The sequence below is a fragment of the Cervus elaphus genome, chromosome 21 (genome assembly GCF_910594005.1).
Source record: "Cervus elaphus chromosome 21, mCerEla1.1, whole genome shotgun sequence".
NCBI classification, from domain to species: Eukaryota; Metazoa; Chordata; class Mammalia; order Artiodactyla; family Cervidae; genus Cervus; species Cervus elaphus.
The window spans coordinates 50,034,132-50,059,087 of record NC_057835.1 but is presented as its reverse complement, the minus strand read 5'-3'; the positions used below and the strand labels follow the sequence as shown (position 1 = coordinate 50,059,087).

The 24,956-nt window shown below is 38.5% G+C and overlaps 1 protein-coding gene across 1 annotated transcript; it reads left to right on the top strand.

Moving 5' to 3' along the window:
* The first annotated feature begins 12,049 nt into the window (after positions 1-12,049).
* Positions 12,050-17,294, top strand: UTP23 (UTP23 small subunit processome component). The gene is made up of 3 exons (XM_043880295.1): positions 12,050-12,338; positions 15,776-15,950; positions 16,858-17,294. Exons 1-3 carry the CDS (start codon positions 12,151-12,153, stop codon positions 17,239-17,241), a joined length of 747 nt encoding a protein of 248 aa, XP_043736230.1. The 5' UTR covers positions 12,050-12,150; the 3' UTR covers positions 17,242-17,294.
* The last annotated feature ends 7,662 nt before the right edge of the window (positions 17,295-24,956 follow it).

Below are 24,956 nucleotides of genomic sequence, written 5' to 3'. Positions count from 1 at the left end.
GGTAGAATGGATAAAAACAACCTAATAGGCTGTCTAAAAGAAACTCATATAATGATATAAGCACATTGACAGTAAAATGATGGAAAAATATATCATTCAGCAAAAGAAAGCAGAACTGGCTGTATTAATATCAGATAAACAGAATTCTGAGCTAAGATAATCAGCAAAGATGGAGGAAAATGTTATATAATGATAAAATGGTCAATCATCAAAAACACAGCAATTCTAAATGTGTATGTTCTAGCAACAAAGCTGAACTTACTATGTTGAGAAAAAACTCATAGGGCTCAAAGAACAGACACATTCACAGTCATAGTTAGAGATGTCAACTCTCCTTTCTTAACAATTGATATAACAACTACAGAGGAAATCAGCAAGGATATAAAGGAATTCAGCAACATCATCAATCAAAGGATCTAATAAACATTTATAAAACATTCCACCCAACAGCAACAGGATACACATTCTTGTCAGAACACCATGAAAAAAAAAAAAAAAAAGAACCCCATGGAACACAGAGATCATATCCTGAGTGAGGAACCAACCTCAACAAATTTAAAAAAATTTAAATTATTCAAAAAATCATTCAGAGCATGTTCATGAAGCAGAATGGATTCAAACTAGAAGTCAAAATATAAAGGTAACTGAAAAATTTCCAAATACTTGAAAACTATACAAAATGCTTCATTTTTTTTCCATTTGTTTTTATTAGTTGGAGGCTAATTACTTTACAATATTGTAGTGGTTTTTGCCATACATTGACATGAATCAGTCATGGATTTACATGTGTTCCCCATCCTTATCCCCCCTCCCACCTCCCTCTCCATCCCATCCCTCTGGGTCTTCCCAGTGCACCAGCCCTGAGCACTTGTCTCATGCATCCAACCTGGGCTGGTGATCTGTTTCACCCTTGATAGTATACTTGTTTTAATGATGTTCTCTCAGAACATCCCACCCTCGCCTTCTCCCACAGCAAAATGCTTCTTTTAAAATTTCTTTTTAGTTGAAGGATAACTGCTTTATAATATTGTAAACAACATGCTTTTAATAACCCATGGATCAAAGAGGAAGTCTTAAGGGAACTTTTAAGACACACTGAATTTATTCAGAGGAAACTCAATAAATATGAAAATATTAATATAAAATGTCAAAATTCATGGCACGCAGTTACAACAGTACTGAGAGGAAAGTTTATAGCTAAATGTATACATTATAAAAGATGATATATCTCAAATCAATAACCTAATCTTCCTCTTCGAGATCCTAAAAAAATAAGAGCAAAACAAGCCTGCAACATGCAGAAGAAATTAAACAACACTAAGCATATTTGATCATCCAAAGAAAGTTGCTTACAACCATTCAGTTGTACTTTAGCATCCCTCCAAAAAGGCAGTTTTGATGTTGTGGTTATTAATTTCACTATGGATATTCATATACTGGAAAAGACAAATTTACCCTATATCCCCAACAGTATGTTCTTCATTCTCTCTATCCAAGGAACTAAAGTTTTCAGCAAAGTTCTATATTTGCTGGAAATATTTCAGATTTAGTCAGAGGCACAGAGAGAGGATGGCAAGGCCCTTCCAAAGCAAGCTGTGGGCCCTGTCCACGGTTGGATACCACCTGGGGACAGGAAGCAAAGAAGAGCCTGCCATACCTGAGTGAAAAAATGAAAAAATAAACAGTCTGACCGGGTCTGCTTTTGTGGCATGGTAACTCAACCCATGAATGTCAGACTGTGACCAGTCCATGCCTTGGACCCACCATTAGGGCTGTTTCTAATACCCACAGTATTAGAGCTGTTTCCTCTCAATTGGCTAAGACTCACCTAAATACCCTTCAATGCAATAAAATAGACACCAAAAATGAGCCAAAGAATTTCTTAAATTGTTACTTTATTCCTACTCAGTATTAGGATGAGCCAAAGGGTTTTGGGGGTTTTTTTGTTTGTTTGTTTGTTTTCTTTTTTTTAATGTCAGTTTATTCCTGTTCAGTTGTTGGCTTTTCCCAGCCCTCTACAGAAGGCAAGTTTCCTTTGGACATCTTGACAGTCTGAGTTGAGCTCAGGGCTTTTAGGCAACCTCTATAGGGCCAACTTAGCATCAGTTCCAGCCTTGGTATGAAGGAAGAGGGTAGAAAGTCCTCTGACCTTTCTATTTACTGTCCCTCTGAGAAGTAACTGTACACTCATGACATACAAGTGAAGGATGGTTCTTCTTTGGTAACCATTAGGAACAAAGAAACCACCATTTTTAATAAAATTTTCAGTGGAAGCCTGTAAGGGTGTATGCTTTTATCTCATCTGCGTAGATTATTTTCTAGAAAAGGAACACAAAAATCTTTTCCCCTTGAAAAGGAAATACTGTTACGGGATGGTTACAAGTTCTCCACAAATATCAAATTAGTCACTCCATTGTTAGGGTGTCATAAGTAAGAGGGTATAGAGAGAAACAAGAAGTCTACTTTAACACTACTCAGTTATAAGGAAGGGATCAGAAACATGCTACTCTGGAAATGATAGGAAAGGGCAAGAGTTGTCTCATCTCCTCCCCTCTAAAAGAACATATAGTGCCATCACAATTGAACAAGGCCTGGGGAACAAAAATCAAACATAAGCAAAGCCAGAAGAAACAACACATAAATGGGGCAAAACTGAAGTTGTGAATTAAATTCACATACTCTTTAGATGTTCACAAATATTTGCTTGACCGAAGAAAATCATTTGGCTTAAAACACTATAAACACTTTGCTTAATATTTAACTAGACTGGAAAAGATGCCTTTGGGAGATACTTGAAAGCAGCTAATAGCAACACTTCTGCATTCCAGTCTCTTCACAATGGTGTCTGGGATTAAACAAGGACATATACGGAACATCCTAAATGTCCTTAAGGTAAAACATTTTACAGGTAATATTATTTTTCCTTTAAAAATACATTTTGTTGCCTAGATTTAACAAACTGTCCATTGGTTAGGATAGCCCATTGGTTTGGGCTATGAGCAACCAAAAATAGATAAGTAAACAAAAAACAGTTTAAATTATTTTAAACAAGGACATATGTATCCCTATGGCTGGTTCATCTGATGTTTGACAGAAAACAACAAAATTCTGTAAAGCAATTATCCTTCAATTAAAAAATAAACTAATTTTAAAAAAAGAAGGAAATGTATTGTCACACAATTAAATGTCTAGAGGTATGTACAAATGAAGCAGCCTAAAGACTCCAGTTCTGCATTTTTATGAATCTCTTGTCTGTCTTCTGTCATGTTTGGTACTAGCAGCTTTGTGACTCTTTGCGACCCCATGGACTGTAGCACGCCAGGCTTCTCTGTCCTCTACTATCTCCTGGAGTTTGCCCAAACTCATGTCCATTGAGTTGGTGATGCCATCCAAACATCTTATGCTCTGTCATCCCCTTCTCCTCTTGCCTTCAATCTTTTTTAGCATCAGGGTCTTTTCTTATGAGTTGGCTCTTCCCATCAGGTGGCCAGAGTATTGGTGCTTCAGTCAGACACAACTTGGTGACTGAACAACAACACAAATTGGCTAGCTACCCCTATAATCTCCAAATAGCTGCTAGTACCAAAGAACATAATACACTTCATTTTTATAATTCTCGTAAGAAAAAGAAAACCTATTCTCCAACTATGGGGAAAAAAGTCTTTCTCTTTAATCTGAGATCGATTTAAATCATATGCCTTCTTCTGTATACTTATGTGGAGTGAGACTAAGGGAGGTTATACTTTGAAGAACCAAATGTTTTGTTCAATGAAAAGTCACAATAGAGGGTATGGAGAGAACCAATGGAAAGAAAATAATACTATGAATTATATTACCTATGAATCAGCATGTAGGTATTTTCTATGTGTTTGTTAAAATAATAATAGTTTTTAAAATGATATTTGATCTTCTCATCCCAGTATTTTGATGTATGACCTACCAACTAATATTAAAAGAAAACGAGTCCCATTGAAAACATTAGCACAGATTCTAAGAGTGACTTTTATTTGGTATAATATCATGTAACTAATACCTTGTATTGGTGTAATTCAGTTATAAATACAAGACTTTGAAATAATATTCTACTGAAAAATTGAAAGCCTGTTTAATTTCTTGCCACCAGAAATTCAGTTTCTGCCCTGAAGTCCCCCTGCTGCTTAAAAATATATACTAAACCATGAGTGAAAGGGTTGTCTTCAAAATTTTGTTTAATATAAATAAATAACGTTTTTAGAAAATCCTTTAGTGCCATATCTGACATAATTCTCAATTTTTAAACTCCTTTAGGTAATAGTAATAATATTTGCTTACCTAGAGTAATTTTATAAGGATTCATTAATCTTCTAAAAATGCTTTGATAGGTTAAAAAATGAATGACCCCATATAGCATGAATTTCTCTGGCAGTTTCAGTTATGATTTCATTAAATTTCAAATGATGGTTTATTTATTATACACGTATCAAAGTAAAACATTTTGCACACTGCTACCACTTTTCAACTTTTTGCTTTTCTCCCCCATTGTATGTTTTTACTACTTTAATTAATACCACTGAACACTTTGTTAGTGAAACTCCAGTGGCGAGCACTATTCAGATCTATTATGAGAAGCTTAATTCCTTTTAACTTACCTCACATGGCAGTATTTTTTCTCTGTATAATCTCATTCAAATAAACTATTTAGCAAGCAAATTTGCTAGTCTAATTTTACAGCCACCTGACAACAGCCATCTGATAACCAATGGTGAATTATTTGTTGATCACTGTCTGGTTTAGAAATATCCTTGACAAAGAGCAATCCCTTGTGATTTTTTTTCTAAGACCCAGTTTCTCCTTCATCATTTCAGGAAGAGTCCATGGTACCAGCTAGGCCAACAGACAGAAATTTTGCTTGCTTCCTTTAATTGACAGCTGGGTGACACAAACAGTTCCTTGATGTTTCTTGCCCAAGCAGTGAAGCTTCTTCAATATTTAGCTAACTTTTCCAAGCAGGAGATACATTCCACTGACACTCTTAGTTCAAATTAAATTGTTTATACTTTCAAAATAAACAAATAGTAAGATAGCTTCTATAGAATGTAAAAAGATTTAGTTTATTTGAAAAAGTATTTTACATTTATATCTACTTCTGCTTTATTGACTACGCCGAAGTCTTTGACTGTGTGGATCACAACAAACTGTAGAAAATTCTTCAAGAGATGGGAATAGCAGACCACCTTATCTGCCTCCTGAGAAATCTGTATCCAGGTCAAGAAGCAACAGTTAGAACTGGACATGGAACAACAGACTGGTTCCAAATTGGAAAAGGAGTACGTCCAGGCTATATACTGTCACCCTGCTTATTAACTTATATGCAGAGTACATCATGCGAAATGCCAGGCTGGATGAAGCACAAGCTGGAATCAAGACTGCTGGGAGAAATATCAATAACCTCAGATATGTAGATGACACCACCCTTATGGCAGAAAGTGAAGAGAAACTAAAGAGCTTCTCAATGAAAGTGAAAGAGAAGAGTGAAAAAGATGGCTTAAAGCTCAACATTCAGAAAACTAAGATCATGGCATCCGGTCCCATCACTTCATGGCAAATAGATGGAGAAACAGTGGAAACAGTGGCAGACTTTATTTTCTTGGGCTCCAAAATCACTGCAGATGGTGACTGGAGCCATGAAATTAAAAGACGCTTGCTCCTGGAAAGAAAAGTTATGACCAACCTAGACAGCTTATTAAAAAGCAGAGACATTATTTTGCCAACAAAGTCCCATCTAGTCAGAGCTACGGTTTTTCCAGTAGTCATGTACAGATGTGAAAGTTGGACCATAAAGAAAGCTGAGTGTCAAAGAGCTGATGCTTTTGAACTGTGGTGTTGGAGAAGACTCCTGAGAGTCCCTTGGACTGCAAGGAGATCCAACCAGTCCATCCTAAAGGAGATCAGTCCTGAATATTCACTGGAAGGACTGACGCTGAAGCTGAAACTTCAATACTTTGGCACCTGATTCGAAGAACTGACTCACTCCTGATGCTGGGAAAGATTGAAGGCGGGAGAAGGGGACGACAGAGGATGAGATGGTTGGGTGGCATCACCAACTCGATGGACAGGAGTTCGAGCTAGCTCCAGGAATTGGTGATGGACAGGGAAGCCTGGCGTGCTGCAGTCCATTGGATCACAAAGTCGGATGTGACTGATCAACTGGACTGAACTGATTTTACGTTTCAAAAAAAAAAAAAAACTTATAAACTAGGATTTTGAAACTGTTCAAAGAAAGGGTAATTATATTGGCAAAAACTAACCAACATCGAAGTTTTATCAAAGACATCTGCCAAGATAAAATTCTCTAATTCTGGCAAGTAGTTTTAATTTGGGCTTCCGTGATGGCTCAGCAGTAAAAGAACCAGCCTGTGATGCAGGAGACAGGAGTTCGATCCCTGAGTCAGCAAGATCCCCAGAAAAAGGAAATGGCAACCCACTCCAGTATTCTTGCCTAGGAAATCTCATGGACAGAGGAGCCTGGCAGGCTACAGTCCACGGAATCGCAAGAGTCGAACACAACTTAGTGAGTAAACAACAACTACAACAAACAACAGCATACTTGCATGCCCTGACGACAATCCCCTGTGCTAATGCCTAGCTGATTGACGTTTACTAGCAGAGTTGAGATAAGCCTGAGCTAGAGAGTTCAACAGGTAAAGGAAACAGGAACTCAGGGTTACAGTATTTTATTTCCCACTGGCATATGGGATAAAAGTTTTAAGTGAATTATAGGTAAAGTTAAGGTACGATGTGGGGCTGCCCAGGTGGCTTAATGGTGAAGAATCTGCCTGCCAAATAGGAGATGCTGGTTCATTTCCTGGGTTTGGCAAGATCCTCTGGAGAAGGAAATTGCAATCCACTCCAGTATTCTTTCCTGGAGGATCCCATGGACAGAGGAGCCTGGTGGGCTACAGTCTATGGGGTGGCAAAGAGTCCCTTAGGACTGAGGGAGTGAGTACATACACACACAGTTTTAACTTAGTCTATCAATTAAGTTTGGGTACGGCTGTATATAAAAGAAACAATGTATTGATGTAGGGTCCTTCTTGGGTGAAAAAAATGTACCATTCTGGAGAGCGGTATTGATACTGGGGGAGGCTCTGCATGTGTGGAGGCAAGGGCTACATGGGGAATCTCTGCATCTTCCTTTAAATTTTGCTATAAACTTAATACTGCTCTAAAAAAAATAGTTTCGAAAATGAAAAGAAATCAAAAATTATATTTTTAAACTACAATAGAAGTTTATTTTTCTTCTCATGTAAAACAAGCTCAGAGGTTAAAAGGCTAGATTTGGAAAGGTAGTTTCATAGTCACCGATGGCCCAGGCTCTTTCTCTTTTCCACTTTGCTAGCTTAGCACATGGCCTCCATCCTCACATTTACCTCTTGCTCTAAAATAGGCTACTAGATTCCCCTTTATCACATCCAAATCCTAGGAGTCGTTAGAAAGATGATGGGAAAAAAACAGAAGTGCCCACCACCAAATGAAACCAATTTCCTTTTAGCAGCTTTCCCAGAAGTTCCTTGTAACACTTAGACTTAACCTATCTTTGGCTAAAACTTAATCCTATGACTATACTTAACCGCACAGAGTCTGGGACATGGATCCTCTTTTCTGGGCACACTACTGTCCAGGATGAAATTAGGATCCTACCTACTAAAGAGAAGAGAAGAGATATTGAGTGTCAATTCACAGTTTGTGTCACATCCATTATGTTACACGTGGGATTTTGTGGGAAATTTCATACAGTCATTAAAAATAATGAAAAAGTACTATGCCAATTAACTTGGAATATGCGTCGGGATTTTCACAAAGATCATTGGGTGAGAAAACTAAAATGGACAGAAGTGATAAAATATGATTTCATTTTTGAATAACAAAGTGACAAAAATCTCTAAATATGTATGCAGATATACATGCAAATGAGTATGTGAATATGAAACAAATCATAGAAGGGTACCCAGTAGATTATTTTGTATTATTTTGGCAAAGAAGAGGATATGCCTGTCTTGTGTTGTTCTATTGTTCCTCTTGTTATAGTAGGCCTGTGTTTTATAGTAGTTTTATAATTTGAAAACCATAAAATGTTTTTTAAAAATATGGCAGCAGAATCAACCTTTGTAACACCTTCCCTAATATATAAAAATTCACAGTAAGCAAGTCCCAGATGGAGTTTAGGGGATCTTAGTGAAGTACTAATAGGCTCTCAATGCAAACCAGTTTACCTAAGTTGTTTTAAATTATTTATTTTAGGAAATTACTTATTTAAGGAATATGTTAGCTGGGTAACAGTAGGGGAACATTGCATTCCTTTGGAGCTAATGGATGTTAACAAATGTTTATAAATATTTAAATATGAATATAAGGAAGAATAATATCATGACAGATAACTTTGCTGAATTATTGGAATATGAGCGTTTATGAAATTAAACAAAATAAGCTTTATGAACTGCATTTAATATTTACCTATTTAATTCCATTTAGGACATGAATCTTTCATGAAAAGTCTTGTTTGGGAATTAGTCATACCTTGCAAGAATAAATCATATTCATGTCAACTTGGATGCATCAAAATTTCATGAGGAAAGAGCTTCAAAATTGTGTACAACAACATATAAATTATATTTGATCCAGGTGTAATAAAAAATATGAAGTCTATGAAAAAATAAAGAAAAATAAATTAATCCCCTACTGCAACTGAATGTCTATTTGGCCTGGAAAATATCCAGTGTAGTGAGTGACCTGAGGGGGAAAAAAAACCAGCAGCTAGCAATGCTGAGACATTACTGTTCCTGCACTCTAAGGTCAAGAGAATTTTCAATGATTATTTTTAAAAGCTAATAATATTATAATAATTTGCAAAGTAAAATTTCAGATTCAAACTTATATCCAAATAGTTCATCCAATAATGGCAATATTTGGTTCCTGCCTTTGTTGTGGCCAAATGTTGATTTTTCAATACTAGGTCATTTGGCATCAGGCAAAGATATACTCAGTAGACCACTTAATGAAAACGTCCCATTGGGTAAACAGTGACGCTTTACTGAAGACAGTCCTTCTGGATCACTAATATGCATAATAAATGACTTGCAGGAGATTGTAATAAATGTCACCTCCTCTCTGAATAGTATCCTTCTCCCTCAATACTTGTTCTCAATCAAATGGGCATATTAAACCAGCATACTCACAGCCTTTCTGCATGTCCCAGGATCATGTTTTGAGAAACACTGATGTAACAGAAAATTCTGTTTTAAACTTGATAATCACTGGTATCTACTGTCTTCTTGCTTGTGAAATAAGGGATGGTTGTGCAAATAGCACTGTCACATACATAGACCTTGAAAAAAATTGCTACAGTTTAGTAAATTGAAAAAAAAAAATATGACTCAATCCTAGGCCCGAACCACATATTTCTTACTAGTGAAATGTGGCCAACAGGGTGGAGCTGGTAGATAAATCTGTGAGTCTGTTTTTAAAACTGTTTTAACTGTTTTGCAGGACTGGGATAGTATATTTTCTCTGTCCGTGGTGGGATTATAGTCAGAGTGGCGTGTTGGCACACAGGGATAAAGAGAGTATTCAGATTGAAAGGTCATGAGGAATTATACTCAAGAACCATGATTCCAGTCCTACAGTAACTCTTCATGGCTTCCAACTCCTAGATTTATTTTCGGTTAAAAGATGCAGCCATTTAAGTGATGTTGTACTGGGAATCAAGACAGGGTTTACATTATAGAAGATTTCAATTCCAGTTTCATAAACCTGTGTCTTCAAATAAAACCCCAAATGCAAATAATACAGCTCTATCATTTTGTAAGTTATTTTTCTGCATTGGTTCTTTCAATCTTCAGCCAGACTAGATCTGGGACAGATCCAGGTCAAAAGAAAAAAAGCAAAATCCCATACTCCCACTCTCTAATTATTTTGCCTAGAATTGAAGTAGATATGTAGCAATTAGTCATCCGGGAACTCAAAATTTTTAGATTCACCCTCTTCATTAATCAAGTTGACCAAGTATTTCTAAACTTTTGGTCTGCTTTGTATCTCCCTGTTAGTAAGTAGCCCAGTAGGTAATCTTCCTACCCTGGAGACTACAGACATAAAAGAGGTTCTTAAAAGTCATCTAGTCCTGTACCACAGCTTCCTTATCCATTTGTCTGCTGATGGGCATCTAGGTTGCTTCCATGTCCTGGCTATTATAAACAGTGTTGTGATGAACATTGGGGTGCACGTGTCTCTTTCAGATCTGGTTTCCTCAGTGTGTATGCCCAGAAGTGGGATTGCTGGGTCATATGGCAGTTCTAATTACAGTTTTTAAAAAAATCTCCACACTGTTCTCCACAGCGGCTGTACTAGTTTGTATTCCCACCAACAGTGTAAGAGGGTTCCCTTTTCTCCACACCCTCTCCAGCATTTATTGCTTGTAGACTTTTGGATAGCAGCCATCCTGACTGGCATGTAATGGTACCTCATTGTGGTTTTGATTTGCATTTCTCTGATAATGAGTGATGTTGAGCATCTTTTCATGTGTTTGTTAGCCATCTGTATGTCTTCTTTGGAGAACCATGGAATATTACTCAGCCATTAAAAAGAATTCATTTGAATCAGTTCTAATGAGATGGATGAAACTGGAGCCCATTATACAGAGTGAAGTAAGCCAGAAAGATAAAGACCAATACAGTATACTAACACATATATATGGAATTTAGAAAGATGGTAACGATAACCCTATATGCAAAACAGAAAAAGAGACACAGATGTACAGAACAGAATTTTGGACTCTGTGGGAGAAGGCAAGGGTGGAATGTTTCGAGAGAACAGCATCGAAACATGTATATTATCTAGGGTGAAACAGATCACCAGCCCAGGCTGGATGCATGAGACAAGTGCCCGGGCCTGGTGCACTGGGAAGACCCAGAGGAATCGGGTGGAGAGGGAGGTAGAAGCGGGGATCAGGATGGGGAATACATGTAAATCCATGGCTGATTCATGTCAATGTATGGCAAAGACCACTACAATATTGTAAAGTAATTAGCCTCCAACAAATAAAAATAAATGAAAAATAAATAAAAATCTGCTATAGGAAAAAAAAAGTCATCTAGTCCTGCCGATCTATTTGACAGTGAGGAAGTTGAACCAGCTTTTTTGGGGAGTTGCTCAAGGTCAAATGACTTGGGTCAGGGACAGAATGAGAACTCTAGTTTAGGGACACTGACTTTTGGAAAAGGAAGCTCTTGAGAAGTCCTCCTGAAACGCTCCCTGTGCGTCATTTAGGACAGTCTCCAGAAGAAATGCAAAATGGTAGTACTTTTTACCCTGACATTTGGCGCATAGGACCACTCATACACAGTGGTCCTAAGGGGGAGATGTGGTGGGGTGCCAGAACAATTGAACTTCAGGCAGGAGACCTGGGTTCTACTGGTAGTTCTGACACTAAAGAACCAGGTGCCCTTAGTACTCAGGCTCAACTTCTTTATAGGAAGGCAACCGTTACAAACCGGCCCAATCGCAGTCATCCAGTATACTTTGGTCCCTTTCTTCCCGCATTTGAGAATTATCAACATTAAAGGAGGAAATATAAGGTAACTTCTCTAGAACATTGACAGTGCCTAGGACATATTAAGGCTCAATCTTTTCACTGATTATCATAACGCCAATTTTTCAGCTGCTGTGCCAGGCAACACGCAAGAGGGGGTGTGTGGGTGTGTGTGTGTGTGTGTGTGTGTGTGTGTGTGTGTGTGTTTGAACCCACGTCCCTTAACATCCACCTACATTGGCAGATGGGTTCTTTACCACTAGATGGGTTCTTTACCACTAGCGCCACCAGCGTGTAGCCTTTTTAGTCTGACACCTGACTGCGCATGCACGCACCTAACCACACATCTAGTTGTTTTCCCGCTTAAGCGCAAGCTCCGCCTCCGAGGGCATGCCCCTTAGAGCGCCGGCACCACCGTGAAGCGCGCGCTTGTCTGGGTGTGACGTAAATCGGGGCGACAGATGGGGGCGTTTGCTTCCGGGGCCAAGGGTGTTTGTTTCCGGGTAAGCAGACTTTGCCGGTCGTGGGATAGTTTATTGGTTCGAAGCTGCGTCCTGGTCGGGTAGCCTGGGCCCGGGAAGCCAGGCATGAAGATCACCAGGCAGAAACACGCCAAGAAGCATCTTGGCTTCTTCCGCAATAATTTTGGAGTCCGCGAACCATACCAGATACTGCTGGACGGCACTTTCTGTCAGGCGGCGCTACGGGGCCGCATCCAGCTGCGAGAGCAGTTGCCCCGCTACCTCATGGCGGAGACTCAGCTGTGCACCACCAGGTGGGCCTGGCCGGTCCGGATGGAGGCGCGGGGAACCCGCGAGTGCGGTAGCAGCCGGGCCGCTGCTCGCAGGCATCCATTGCGATCCCTGGAGGGGCAAAGCGCCCCGCCCAGTAGGAGCTGACAGTTCGGCGGCGCCGCGGAGGAGGGTGGGCGAGTATCTACCGTGTAGAGGGACAGTAGTATCGTGGGGTATTTGCTTGTCGTTAGTCTGGAGGACAAGCACATGTCCTTTGCATTCCAACCTGGCTTCCGACCCCAGTGCTACCAGTTTTGTGATTTCCGGCAAGTTATTTAATCTCTGAGCCTAGAATTACTCATCTGATTAAAAAAAAAAAAAGATTGCAACTACTTATAATTTTGCTATAAAAGTCTAACGAGGTATAGTATATGAGGATTGTTTATTGGTATCTCAAAACCTGTCTCCTCGAAGTGGTTGCTAGTTGTTTGCAAAGCTTTTCCCAGTTTAAGAATTTTTCAAGCTTCACAACTGCCTCATGGTGTAACACCTTCTATTCCCAGAAAGATAAGGCCAGACTCGATGTTAAAAACTTTGTGCAAGGTCCTCTGTTTATTCAGCTGCCTTTTTTGAACGCCAGGCACTGCTCTAGCCAGAGGATAACTGGGTGAACAGCACTGCTCTAGCCAGAGGATAACTGGGTGAACAGGATGATCTCCCAAACCGAATGGCCAGCAAAGTGCATAAAGTGTTAGTCGTTCAGTCGTGTCCGACTCTGTGCAACGCTATGGACTGTATCCTCCCAGGCTCCTCTGTCCGTGAAATTCTTCAGGCAAGAATACTAGAGTGGGTTGCATAAATCAACCGCTATTTGTTATGTTTGACTCCAAGTGTAGTTTCCCCATTTCCTCAAAGTGTGGGAACATGTAAGATGAAACCATGTGGGGTTGTTTGGAGAGAGGATGAAGTCAAGGAAGGTTTCATAGATGAAGTGACTTGAGCTCAGTCCCAGTTCAGTTCTGAAGGGAAGGACATTTTCTGAGTGAAAGATCCCTTGTAGAACTCTTGAACGAAGGAGTGGAGTTGTGAAATGCAAGGGAAAGAGGTTAGAGCACAGTGTACACTCGGGAAAGGAGCTGGGAAGAAGATAAATAGAGGCTGCATAACAAAGAACTACTATTCATAAACTTAGTAGTTTTTTTTTTTTCTTTGTAGAATATTTCCTTTAAAAAGTGAAAAAAGAAAATTTAAGTGACCATAAGACCACACCAATGACTTACTACTGTCATTCATCCAATTCTTTGTACACACACACATAAGAATGGGCTCTTACTCTGCATATGATATTAATGGCCTGTCTTTCTCACCTAATAGTACTCCATAAACAGCTTTCTGTATTCAGAACTTCATACAGATTTCATCCAGGCAGAGCTTCAGATGGGACATAGATACCCTTAGTTTTTGATCCCCTTTGCCTTCAGGACTGCCAGATCCTGATGACCTGTGCTCCAGAGTTGATTTCTTCTGTCTACAAGCCTTGTCCATTTAGCTCTGTCTGTCATAAATATTAACATTTTTAATACAGTCTGTAATATCCATATGTTTGAGAAGTAGTGGATGAAATTATATTTTGCTGCATTTTCCCTCCTAAGGAATTTAGCTTCTGAACTTCTGGAATATTTCATGCACAAAAATAGAATAGCATCACAAAATATCTATCACCCAGCTTTTGCAGTTATTGACATGACTATCTTACTCATTTATTTCCCCCACCCCCCTTAATCTTACTGATAGGTTATTTTTTGTTTGTTTGTTTAAAAAAATTTCAAAACTGTATTATTGAATATATTACAAATTAGCAGATTGTCTCAGCAAGAGAACGCCCTCTAATTATTTTAATATTTTGCTTTAATGCAATGAATAATCAAATATCTTCAATTGCTTAGCCTAAGATATCTGATAGGTTATTTTAAAACATATTGTTCTGTTAATTCTTGGTGTGTGTTAGGAGGTAAATGCTATCACACATGATAAGTATCTTCTAGAAAAGATAACTGCAGCTATGTAAGGGGTGAGTTGGAGAAGCAAGAGAATGAAGACAGGTAAACCCATTTTTTGGTTAATTCTAGTCAAGAAATAATGGGAGAGAGGAAAGGCAGGAACCCCAGGGTTTTACAAGGAGATGTCACAGAAGTAAATACCAAGCTGAGATAGAACTACCCACCTTTGGGGCAGGGTAGAGGTGGGAGTGAGAAAGCAAAGATCAAATAGGATTTCGGATTTCTATACAAGGTATCTGAGAAGATAATAAGTCCAAAGCATTAGCAAGCCCTGGAGAAGTTTGGAAACAGGAAAGTAGTTTGATTTTAGACATAGTGAATTTGATGAAGAGCTGACGGCAGACCATCCATTGGAAATATTCAGTAAATGTTTGGCAATTTAGTCCTGAAATTCAAAATAACATTCAAAATGGGTAACTGTAGAAAGCAAAATCTCTTCAAACAAATAAACTAATGGGATAAAGGGGATGAGGCAAGGTAGAGACAGGCAAGGGTTGGCTCAGGTTGAAGAACCTTTTGATTCACTATTTCTCATAATTTTTAAGTGGGATAGAGGAAGTACCTGGGGATCTTATTAAAATACTAATATTTGACTCCTCCATAAGAGGTTCAGATTTGTGGATGAGAAATTAGGCTTCCCAGGTGGTAAAGTTGTAAAGAATCCGTCTGCCAATGCAGGAGATGCAGGTTCAATCCCTGGGTCAGGAAGATCCTCTGAAGTAGGAAATGGCAACCCACTCCAGTATTTTTGCCTGGAAAATTCTATGGACACAGGAGCCTGGTGAGCTATAGTCCGTGGGGTTTCAAAGAGTTGGACACGACTGAGCAACTGAGCACACACACATTGGTAACACTTTGAAAAACAGTAGCTTAATATGAAAATGCAAAGTGAGGAAAGTTGTGATTGCTTTTAAACAAGCTGGTGAGTTGAGAATCTTTACTTTTCTGAGCTGAAAATACTTTAAAGATGTATCGATTTGTACTTGAAACAGAAGCCTATAGCACTCTGGCTGGGGCATCTGTTGTCAAACTACTTAGATTCACATTTCACTCTACCACTTTTAGTTGTTTGACTTTGGGCATGTTACTTGAAATCTCCCAGAATAAGCTGTTCTAAAATAAGGATAATTTTAAAGTAAGCTGCCTAACTTTGTAGGGCTGTTTTGAGATAAGGGAGAATTTATGTCAAGAGCAGTTAGCATGCTGCCTGCACATGATAAATGCTCAGTACATTTCAGCTATTCATTAAGTTCCTTCTACTTGATGTATGCATTTTTCCAGGTCTTTTGAGGGTGAAATGGTTACTGTATGGCTTGTAGTTTTTGAAAAAGACCTGAGATTGTTTTTTAATACTTTATGTGAATAACTGATAGGCATCTGTTATAACTGTGAGCTGCTAATAACACTTTATTTTCCAGATGTGTGTTAAAAGAGTTGGAAACATTGGGAAAGGACTTATACGGGGCAAAGCTGATTGCCCAAAAATGCCAGGTTCGAAATTGTCCCCATTTCAAGAATGCAGTGAGTGGATCAGAATGTCTGCTTTCCATGGTGGAAGATGGAAATCCTCACCATTATTTCCTGGCAACACAGGTGACACCAGGTTTTAAAACCAGAGTCAATTTTAGTCATCTCTGTTTATACGTTATGTGGAGCTATTTGTCATTAGAAAAAATTAGATGGTTAGGCGTAATGGTTTACTTCTTCATTACTGCAATTTCCTTTTTTTAAATAAAAAATTATTGACATAGAGATGTGATGATATGTTTTAGGGCTCTTACAAGGAAAGTAAGTGGAGCAAAGATTTTACGTTTTATGTTTATACATGTTTTTCATGTTTCTATATTTCATACTATTTATGTGTATATATGTATTCATATATTCATGTGTGTTCATATTTACACATGAAAGTTGTATTTCATATTATTTGCGACCGTACCACCAGTATGGAGCTCTTTCAGGCTTCTGAAGACTGGGATGCAGGGGAGGAGAGACTCTGGGTGGATGTTAATAAGTTCACATCCGTACAGACTTTATTAAAGATGCTTGTGGAATTATAAAATTACACAGTTAGAAGCAGATATGAGTGTAGAATCTGAGTCAGCTCGTTCCTGCTTTATTTCTATTCTTTCGATCTCTGTGAGCATTCTTGACCCTTTCTGAAACATGTATCAGAGTAGGAATGATGGATATCACCTAGCATATTTACCTTTGCATTTGTTTGCATTTTGAAGTCCTAGAAAATTAGTGGTCTTAGAATATTGATCAGTATAGAACATTGATAATTCGAGTTCATATTGTTGACGCTTAACTGTGCTCAGTTTTTATGTTTTTCTTCCTTTGTCATAAAATATACTACTGTTAGTGAGACATACTGATTTGAGAAGTAAAACTGGTGATCTTTTATTTTTAGTATAGTCCTCTTTACCTTCTTAGAAATTTATTTAAGGTATCTAATTATTCTATTTGAACTAAATAATTCTGTGTTTCTTTTTAATAGGATCAGAATTTGTCTATGAAAGTAAAGAAGAAGCCTGGAATTCCCCTCATGTTTATTATTCAGAACACTATAGTCTTGGACAAACCTTCTCCCAAAGCGATTGCGTTTGTTAAAGCAGTAGAGTCCGGTCAGCTTGTCTCAGTGCATGAGAAACAGAGTATCAAGCAACTCAAAGAGGAGCAGGGTTTAGTCAAAGACCCAGAACAGAGAAGAAGAAGAAAGCGCAAGAAAGTAAGTGGCCCCAATCCTCTTAGCTGTTTGAAGAAAAAGAAAAAAACACAGGATACGAACTCATCTGCCTCGGAAAAGAAAAGGAAAAGAAAAAGAATCCGAAACAGATCTACCTCAAAAGTACTTTCTGAAAAGCAGAATGCAGAAGGGTAATAAGTCTAAAGACTTTCAAATATGAAAATAAATTTCTTTTAGAAACTGTGAAAGTACTTATTTTTATAAATGAATTTTGACCCACAAGCCTTTATAAAATTATTTTTTAAAAACCAGTGGATGTATTTAGGTGTAATCATGTTCACTTTTCTTACAGAACTTAGGGTTGTTTTTTTTTTAATGTAAAACTGTTAATCTCTTTCTGTCTTAGTGCTGTCCCCCACCCTCCAACATTATGTGGAGATGGTTTAAAAATATCTTCTAGTACCAAAATGCTTGTGACTAAAAAAGAGGTAATTATTCTCATCCTTCTTTCATGTTCACAGAGGAAACTTACTTTTGCAACTTATACAGTGGTTGTAGAATTTGCCTTTATGTTTCCAAATAATATGAATATGTTGCTACCTTTTGAGCTGCTGATTATTTATTAACTTTGTACTGGAAAGAGTGAAAATTTTGCTTACTTATTTTACTTCACCATTTTTCTAGTATATTAATATTTCAGTATTTTTACATCTCAGATTCAGTATTTTCATTATGAAGGCTATCAACTTTATTTACTACTGAGCCAAGTAGCGTGCTGTGGTTGACTTTATTTCTTATATTACTTTTTTTGTTATTTCAGAAGTTAATAATGGGCTCATTTTCTTCTAGCATCTGACTTGATCTTGCCATATTCAGTAATTCTAAAAAGGATCTCATAATTTTCTATATGATTGTTATTGTTCAGTTGCTAAGTCACATCCGACTCTTTGCAACCCCATGAGTGCAGTACACCAGGCTCTTCTGCCCTTCACTATCTCCTGGAATTTGCTCAACTTGGTGTCCATTGAGTCCGTGATGCTATCTGATCATCTCACCCTCTGCCTCCCCCTTCTTTTGCCTTCGATCTTTCCCAGCATCAGGATCTTTTCCAGTGAATTGGCTCTTCTCATCAGGTGGCCAAAATATTGGAGCTTCAACTTCAGCATCAGTCCTTCCAATGAATATTCAGAGTTGATTTCCTTTAGGATTGACTGGTTTGATCTCCTTGCAGTCCAAGGGACTCTGAAGAGTCTTTTCCAGCACCATGATTAGAAAGTTTCAGTTCTTTGGTGCTCAGCCTTCTTTATGGTCCAACTCTCATGTGTATAAACCATACTGGAAAAACCATAACATCAAGTAATTTCTTTCTCCTGGTGATACTTCTGGAGCCAGCTCTCTGACCTCCAATGTGGAAACGTTTTCTGCCAGGTATATTGCTCAGCTATCACCTAGGCATTTCCTGTCCTTATCCAGAGAATCTATTCTGTAGCCTAGATTCTTCCTTCTACTCTTTCTTGGTGGTAGCACATAGAGTGTGTAGGAGGTACATTTTTCGAGGCTCAACCAGTGTGTCTAAACTTAAATTTATTGTGCCAATAATCTAGAAGATAAAGAATGCTTTATTCTTAATTGTTTATAAGACCCTAGGGGGGAAAAAATCCCTTTACTTATTTTGAGTTCCATTTGTCCAGTGGAGAGGGTGATTTTCTTTCGGGTATACATGTTAACTTCAATGGCAAGAATTCTTTTCCATTCTTGGAATAATATTCTCTCAGATTGGCTTTAAATATTGTTTTTAAAATGTCTAAATAGTTCAATTAGGAGTTGAATAATCTAACTTTTCTTTTTTAGGCCCCTCCCAAATTGTTTCAATCATCAATCAGGCCAAAATTAAAATGTTTTTACACTGTAAGATTGAAGTATAAAGTTCTTAGATTGATCAGTAGTTCCTGACTTTGAGAGTCTGCGATACCTTCAAATAGTGGTTCTTAATGTTTCCTTATAATATCATGATTATGTATGAAATACTTCATGAATAAGTTCTTATTTATAGCTAAAATAAATGACTTTTTAAAAATATGAGACAATTCAAATTTATTCCTATAGAAATAGTCTCAGTTGAACTCAGAGATGCTTTTTTGATGGAAAGTGGAATTTTAGCTTTACACCAGGAGCACCACATAGGCTGTATTACCTCTCAAGCCAGGTGAGTGTTTTCTGTTGTCATTTCATGATTCTGTTTTAAATTGTTTATGTAGGAACATTTTTTAAAAAGAAAAGCGAAAATAGAAAAAAGTGAATATAGTTCTATAGTTTTGTGAGGAGAAAACATTTGTCAGTAATGACAAGAGTTGAGATTACTAAATGTAGGCAAAGTGATAAAGCAAGTGAAATGTACACTGATGATATTCGTTTCAACACTCAAGTGCATAAATTTTAGGTATTTTTCTTTTTAACAAGGTTTATATTTATTCAGTGCCATCTTATTGCCTATTAATAGAACTGGTGAGCTGGGAAAGTCAAGTCATTTTTATAAAATAGTAATTTTTAAAATATAAAAAGTACAATGCATTATAAAACATTTAATATCTTAAAACTTTGATTAGTCATATGTATCTTTTCTTGGCAAAATTTACTCTAAATATAACACAAGGATCTCATATCTTTGTACTAGTTCTTCAATGAATATTACCCACTGCCACCACCTGAAAATTGCTAGTGCTACTTGCTTTATTTCTCTGTACAAATTAGAGAAAGAAGTGGTGGGCCCTAGGAGCACGCACGTATAATCCATTTTGTGGTTTGGAAAAGAAAATGTTAAGAACCTCTTTAAAGGATGGCAGCTCGCATTGTTGGGGATAAAATACACGTGCTTTTGCATTCTCTGAAGTTTGCTAGACTTCAGATTCTGTATTCCCTATATTTTCAAAGCACTAGAGCCATTTCTGAAAGGAACCAGTCACAGCTACCTGGTGGCAGGTTGATTACATTGGATCCTTTCCATCATGGACAGAATAGAAATTTATCCTTAATGGAATAGAGCCTATTCTGTATATGAATCTTTTCTTTCCCATTATGCTTATGTCAGTATCACTTAACAAAATGCCTTATTTGCCAATGTGGTACTCTACCAACACTGCTTCTGATCAAGGAATTTGTGGTGTTAAATGGTCTTGCTCTAATATGTCGTTATGTAAGTAATGCTATTTTGGAGACAACACGTTGAAAGGATGGATATTCTCTTAGAAGAATATCTTACAAGACACAGTATAAGATTTGAACCAGAGGTCAATACATGGTGTGTCACTTCCATACCTAGAATACATGGGTCCAGAAATTAAAGGATGGAAGTCGGAGTACTTCCTCTTACTATTATGTTGTATAACCCACTCAGAATTTTTACTTGCCCTCACAACTTTGAGCTTTGCTGGCTTGGCGGGGCGGGGGGTGGGGGGGGGGGTGGTGTCTAGTTCCCAAAGGAGAAATGCTTCTACCAAGGGAACAACAATAATTCCATTAATTTGGAAGGTGAGACTGCCACTGGCTCATTTGGAGGCTTCTTTTTTTAAACACTTACTTTTATCTTGGCTGCACTGGGTTTTCCCTGTTGCACGCGGCCTCCTTGCAGTGGCTTCTCTCGTTACTGAGCCAGGCACTGGAGCACGCAGGCCCAGTGGTGTGGCGCGCGTGGGCTTAGTTGCTTCACGGCATGTGGAGTCTTCCCAGCTCAGGGACCGAACCCGTGTCTCCCTTATTGGCAGGCAGATTCTTTAACACTGAGCTGTCAGGGAAGCCCTCAGCTAACATCTTGGCTGCTTTCATGTCAGGCAGGACCACTCAGTTAAGTCACTCATGAATTCTTGACCCATGGAAACTATGTGAGGTATATGTTTGCTGTTGTAAGCAAGTAAATTTTGCAATAGTTTGTTATGTAGCAAAATAACGAATATAATAATGGAAGTTTGAAATACCAAATATGACCTTGTGACCAGTTACATAAATTGTGCCTCTAACAGCAATGAATCTTTTCTTTCTTGTTATGTGTATATGTATCTATAGCTACATGTGCTTGGTTGTTCAGTCGTGTCTGACTCTGTAGCCAGCCTGCCAGGCTCCTCTGTCCATGGGGATTCTCCAGGCAAGAATACTGGAGTGGGTTGCTATGCCTTCTTCCAGGGGATCTTCCCAACCCAGGATCGAACCCAGATCTACATTGCAGGCAGATTCTTTACCATCTGAACCACCAGGGAAGCCCGATAACTATATGTGTATATGTATATATAATATGCATACACACATACGTTATATAAATGTTATACACATATAAATATATGCATAAATATACAATATATATTATGTATAGAAGAATCATACAGTCACACATATATTCTATCTTCTCCTTTTCCTAAATATTTTTTACATGTTTTTTAAGTGTATTTTTTATTGAAGTACAGGTGATTTACAATGTCGTATTAATTTCTCCTGTATAGCAGTGACTCAGTTATATATACATTCTTTTAAAATATTCTTTTCCATTAAGGTTCATCCCAAGATATTGAATGTAGTTCCCTCTGCTATACATTAGGTCCTTGTTGCTTATCCTTTCTATATGTAATTCAATTCAGTTCAGTTCATTTCAGTAGCTCAGTCGCGTCCGACTGTTTGTGACCCCATGAATCGCAGCACACCAGGCCTCCCTGTCCATCACAAACTCCCGGAGTTTACTCAAACTCATGTCCATCGAGTCGGTGATGCCATCCAGCCATCTCATCCTCTGTCGCCCCCTTCTCCTCCTGCCCCCAATCCCTCCCAGCATCAGGGTCTTTTCCAATGAGTCAACTCTTCACATGAGGTGGCCAAAGTATTGGAGCTTCAGCTTCAGCATCAGTCCTTCCAATGAACACCCAGGATTGATCTTCAGGATGGATTGGTTGGATCTCCTTGCAGTCCAAGAGACTCTGAAGAGTCTTCTCCAACTCCACAATTCAAAAGCATCAATTCTTTGGTGCTCAGCTTTCTTCACAGTCCAACTCTCACATCCATACATGACCACTGGAAAAACCATAGCCTTGACTTGGGATAGCTTCCATCTATTAACCCCAAACTCCCAGTCCATCTCTCTCCCACCCACTACAAGTTTTTCTTATTTGAGATTAACTTTATTGTTTAATCTTTTGGTAACAGAATTTCAGCTGGGACTGAGATTGAAATTAAGGGGTAATTAGCATAGCCTATGTAGCTACAATGACCAATAGTATTTTGCATCTTCTGATTTTGTGAAGTGTGAGAATACCTTCTTTTGTATGAAGGACAGTTGCATCATACAACTGGGAGTTGTTGAATTATTACATGAAAATTTAAAGTGTAAAGAAGGGTGCACATGGATGCTGAGTAGCCAAAGGTGTGTCAGTTGCAAGTCCACCTATCTGTGCTCTACGTTGTGGCGCTGGAGCTGGAACTCTGCAAACCACAATCCTCTGGTGACAGTTTTCTCTTAGATTCTGCCAGTGAGGGGCACTAAGGCAGGACCTGGAAGGAGGATGGAAGAAGAAAGGGTGTGCTTTTTCCTGTGAACTTACTATAGACTCCTTGAGTGCCTGGGGTTCTTCTTCACTCTAGCTGCTGCAGTTTCTTACCAGCAGTCCCTAATCCAATTATAACACTTGTAGAACAGGTTTATTGCCTGTACCCCTTATCCCCCACCAGAAAGCCTGCACTAGCTGGCTGGAGCCCATTCTTCTGGGGCCCATCCTCTGAGCTGAGAGACACTGGAGTTTGCCTTCTCAGATATTTCAGCACCAGGGGCTCCTTCTCCACGTTCTGTTTTAATAATCTTTAAAAATTTTTTTGAATTATTTTTGGTTGTGCTGGGTCTTCGCTGCTTTTGCGTGGGCCTTCTCCAGTTGTGGCAAGCGGGGGACTTGTTGAGGCGTGTGGGCTTCTCATTGTGGAGCATGGGCTCTGGGAGCGCGAGCTCCGGGAGTTGCAGCACGCGTGCTCTAGACTGCTAGAGCTTTAGTAGTTGTGATGGACAGGCTTAGTTGCTCCGAGGCATGTGGAATCTTCCCAGATGGGATTTACCCATGTCCCCAGGCTGCATTGGCAGGTGGATTCTTATCCACTGGGCCACCAGGGAGGTCCTGTTTTAATAATTCTAACCTCTTTCCTCTACCCCTTTGCTTTAAGGGCAGAAGTTGCTTCCTGCAGTTGCTACCTCCATAATTTTTAGGGTTCTCTTTCTACCTGTTTAGTGTCATGGTTAACAACTTGATACCTGATTAATATGTGTTTGTATTAAATTATCTCTTTCACATGACTGGTGTGGTTTTTCTTTCCCAACTAGTCCCGGATCTAAGGGTTCCAATTAGCCAGGCCTGATTCAAGTGTTCATTCTGGAGCTAGAGGGGAAGGGGTCAGCTCTAATCAAATTATATAGACTGAGATTGGATAAGATTTAGTCCTCCTCAAAGAAAAAGTGGGATACTACTATAGAGGTGAGGAGGGATCAGGCAAAAAAATCACATCTGAGTATGAGGATAATCTTTAAAGATAATGAGAGAAGTTTTCACAACCTTTTTCTCCCATATAAAAATAGCCCAAATAAAATTATTGTGGAAGTGAAAAGACAAATGGAAATTAGATGCCATTTCACATTCACTAGGATGAGTTATAATTACATAGACACGAAATAACAAGTGTTGTTAAGGATGTGGAGAAATTGGAGCCCACATTCATTGCTGGTGAGAGTGTAAAATGGTACAGCTGCTTTGGCAGTCCCTCAAATGCTTGAACATAGCATTATCATATTATCCAGCAATTCTTTCCCAGGTATATACCCAAGAAAAATGAGAGCATATGCCCACACAAAACTTGAACATAAAAATTCATAGTAGGTTTATTCATAATACCAAAAAGTGGAGCTAACCCAAATGTCCATTAACTGATGAATGGATAAATAAAATGTGGTATATATATATATAAATATCCATATAATTTATTTGGCAATAAAAAGAAATACCTATGCATACTACAACATGGATGAATCTTGGAAATATGCTAAGTGAAAGAAACCAGTAACAAAGGATCATATAGTGTATGATTCCATTTACATGAAATGTTAAAAATGGGCAAATCTATAGAGGCAAAGTGGATACCTAGAGGCTAGAAAAGATGGGAGGTTGGAGGCAAAGGGTACAGGATTTCAGAGTAATGAAATATTCTACTATTGATTATAGTGATTAGATGTACAACCGTGTGGGCATATTAAATCCTTGAATTTGTATGCTTTAAATGGGTGAATTGTGTTATGTGGATTATATCTCAGTAAAACTGTTAAAAAGTATTGCACAGTAGGTATACAATGGACTTCCCAGTGCTACATACAGTGGTACATTCTTTACCATACAATGACTCGGGTAAAGAATCCACCTGCCAATGCAGGAGACTCAAGTTCAATCCCCAGTTCAGGGAGATCCCCTGGAGTAGGAAATGGCAACACACTACAGTATTCTTGCCTGGGAAAGCCCATGGACAGAGGAGCCTGGTGGGCTGTAGTCCATGGGGTTGTAAAAGCGTTGACGACAGCTTAGCGACTCAACAACAGGTGTACAATACATCCTTATTGTTCATGAGTTAGTTACACAACCAAGTGGATTGAACAAAATACATTTCTGTGCTCTGGATATTTTTAAGGAGCAGCTGAAGAAGAACAAAATGTATGAATTGTTTCCAGTTTCTTTAAAGGAAAAAAAATTACCTGACAAGCTCTTTGGGTGGTAATGTTTCATTTCTTCTCCTAGAAATTAACCCCAAGTGGCTGTCTGCCAGTTTGCTCATGCTCATTATCCACTCCCTGATGCAGTCAGAAAAATACCATCTGTTCCTTTCAATTGTCAAAAAGTTACAAATTA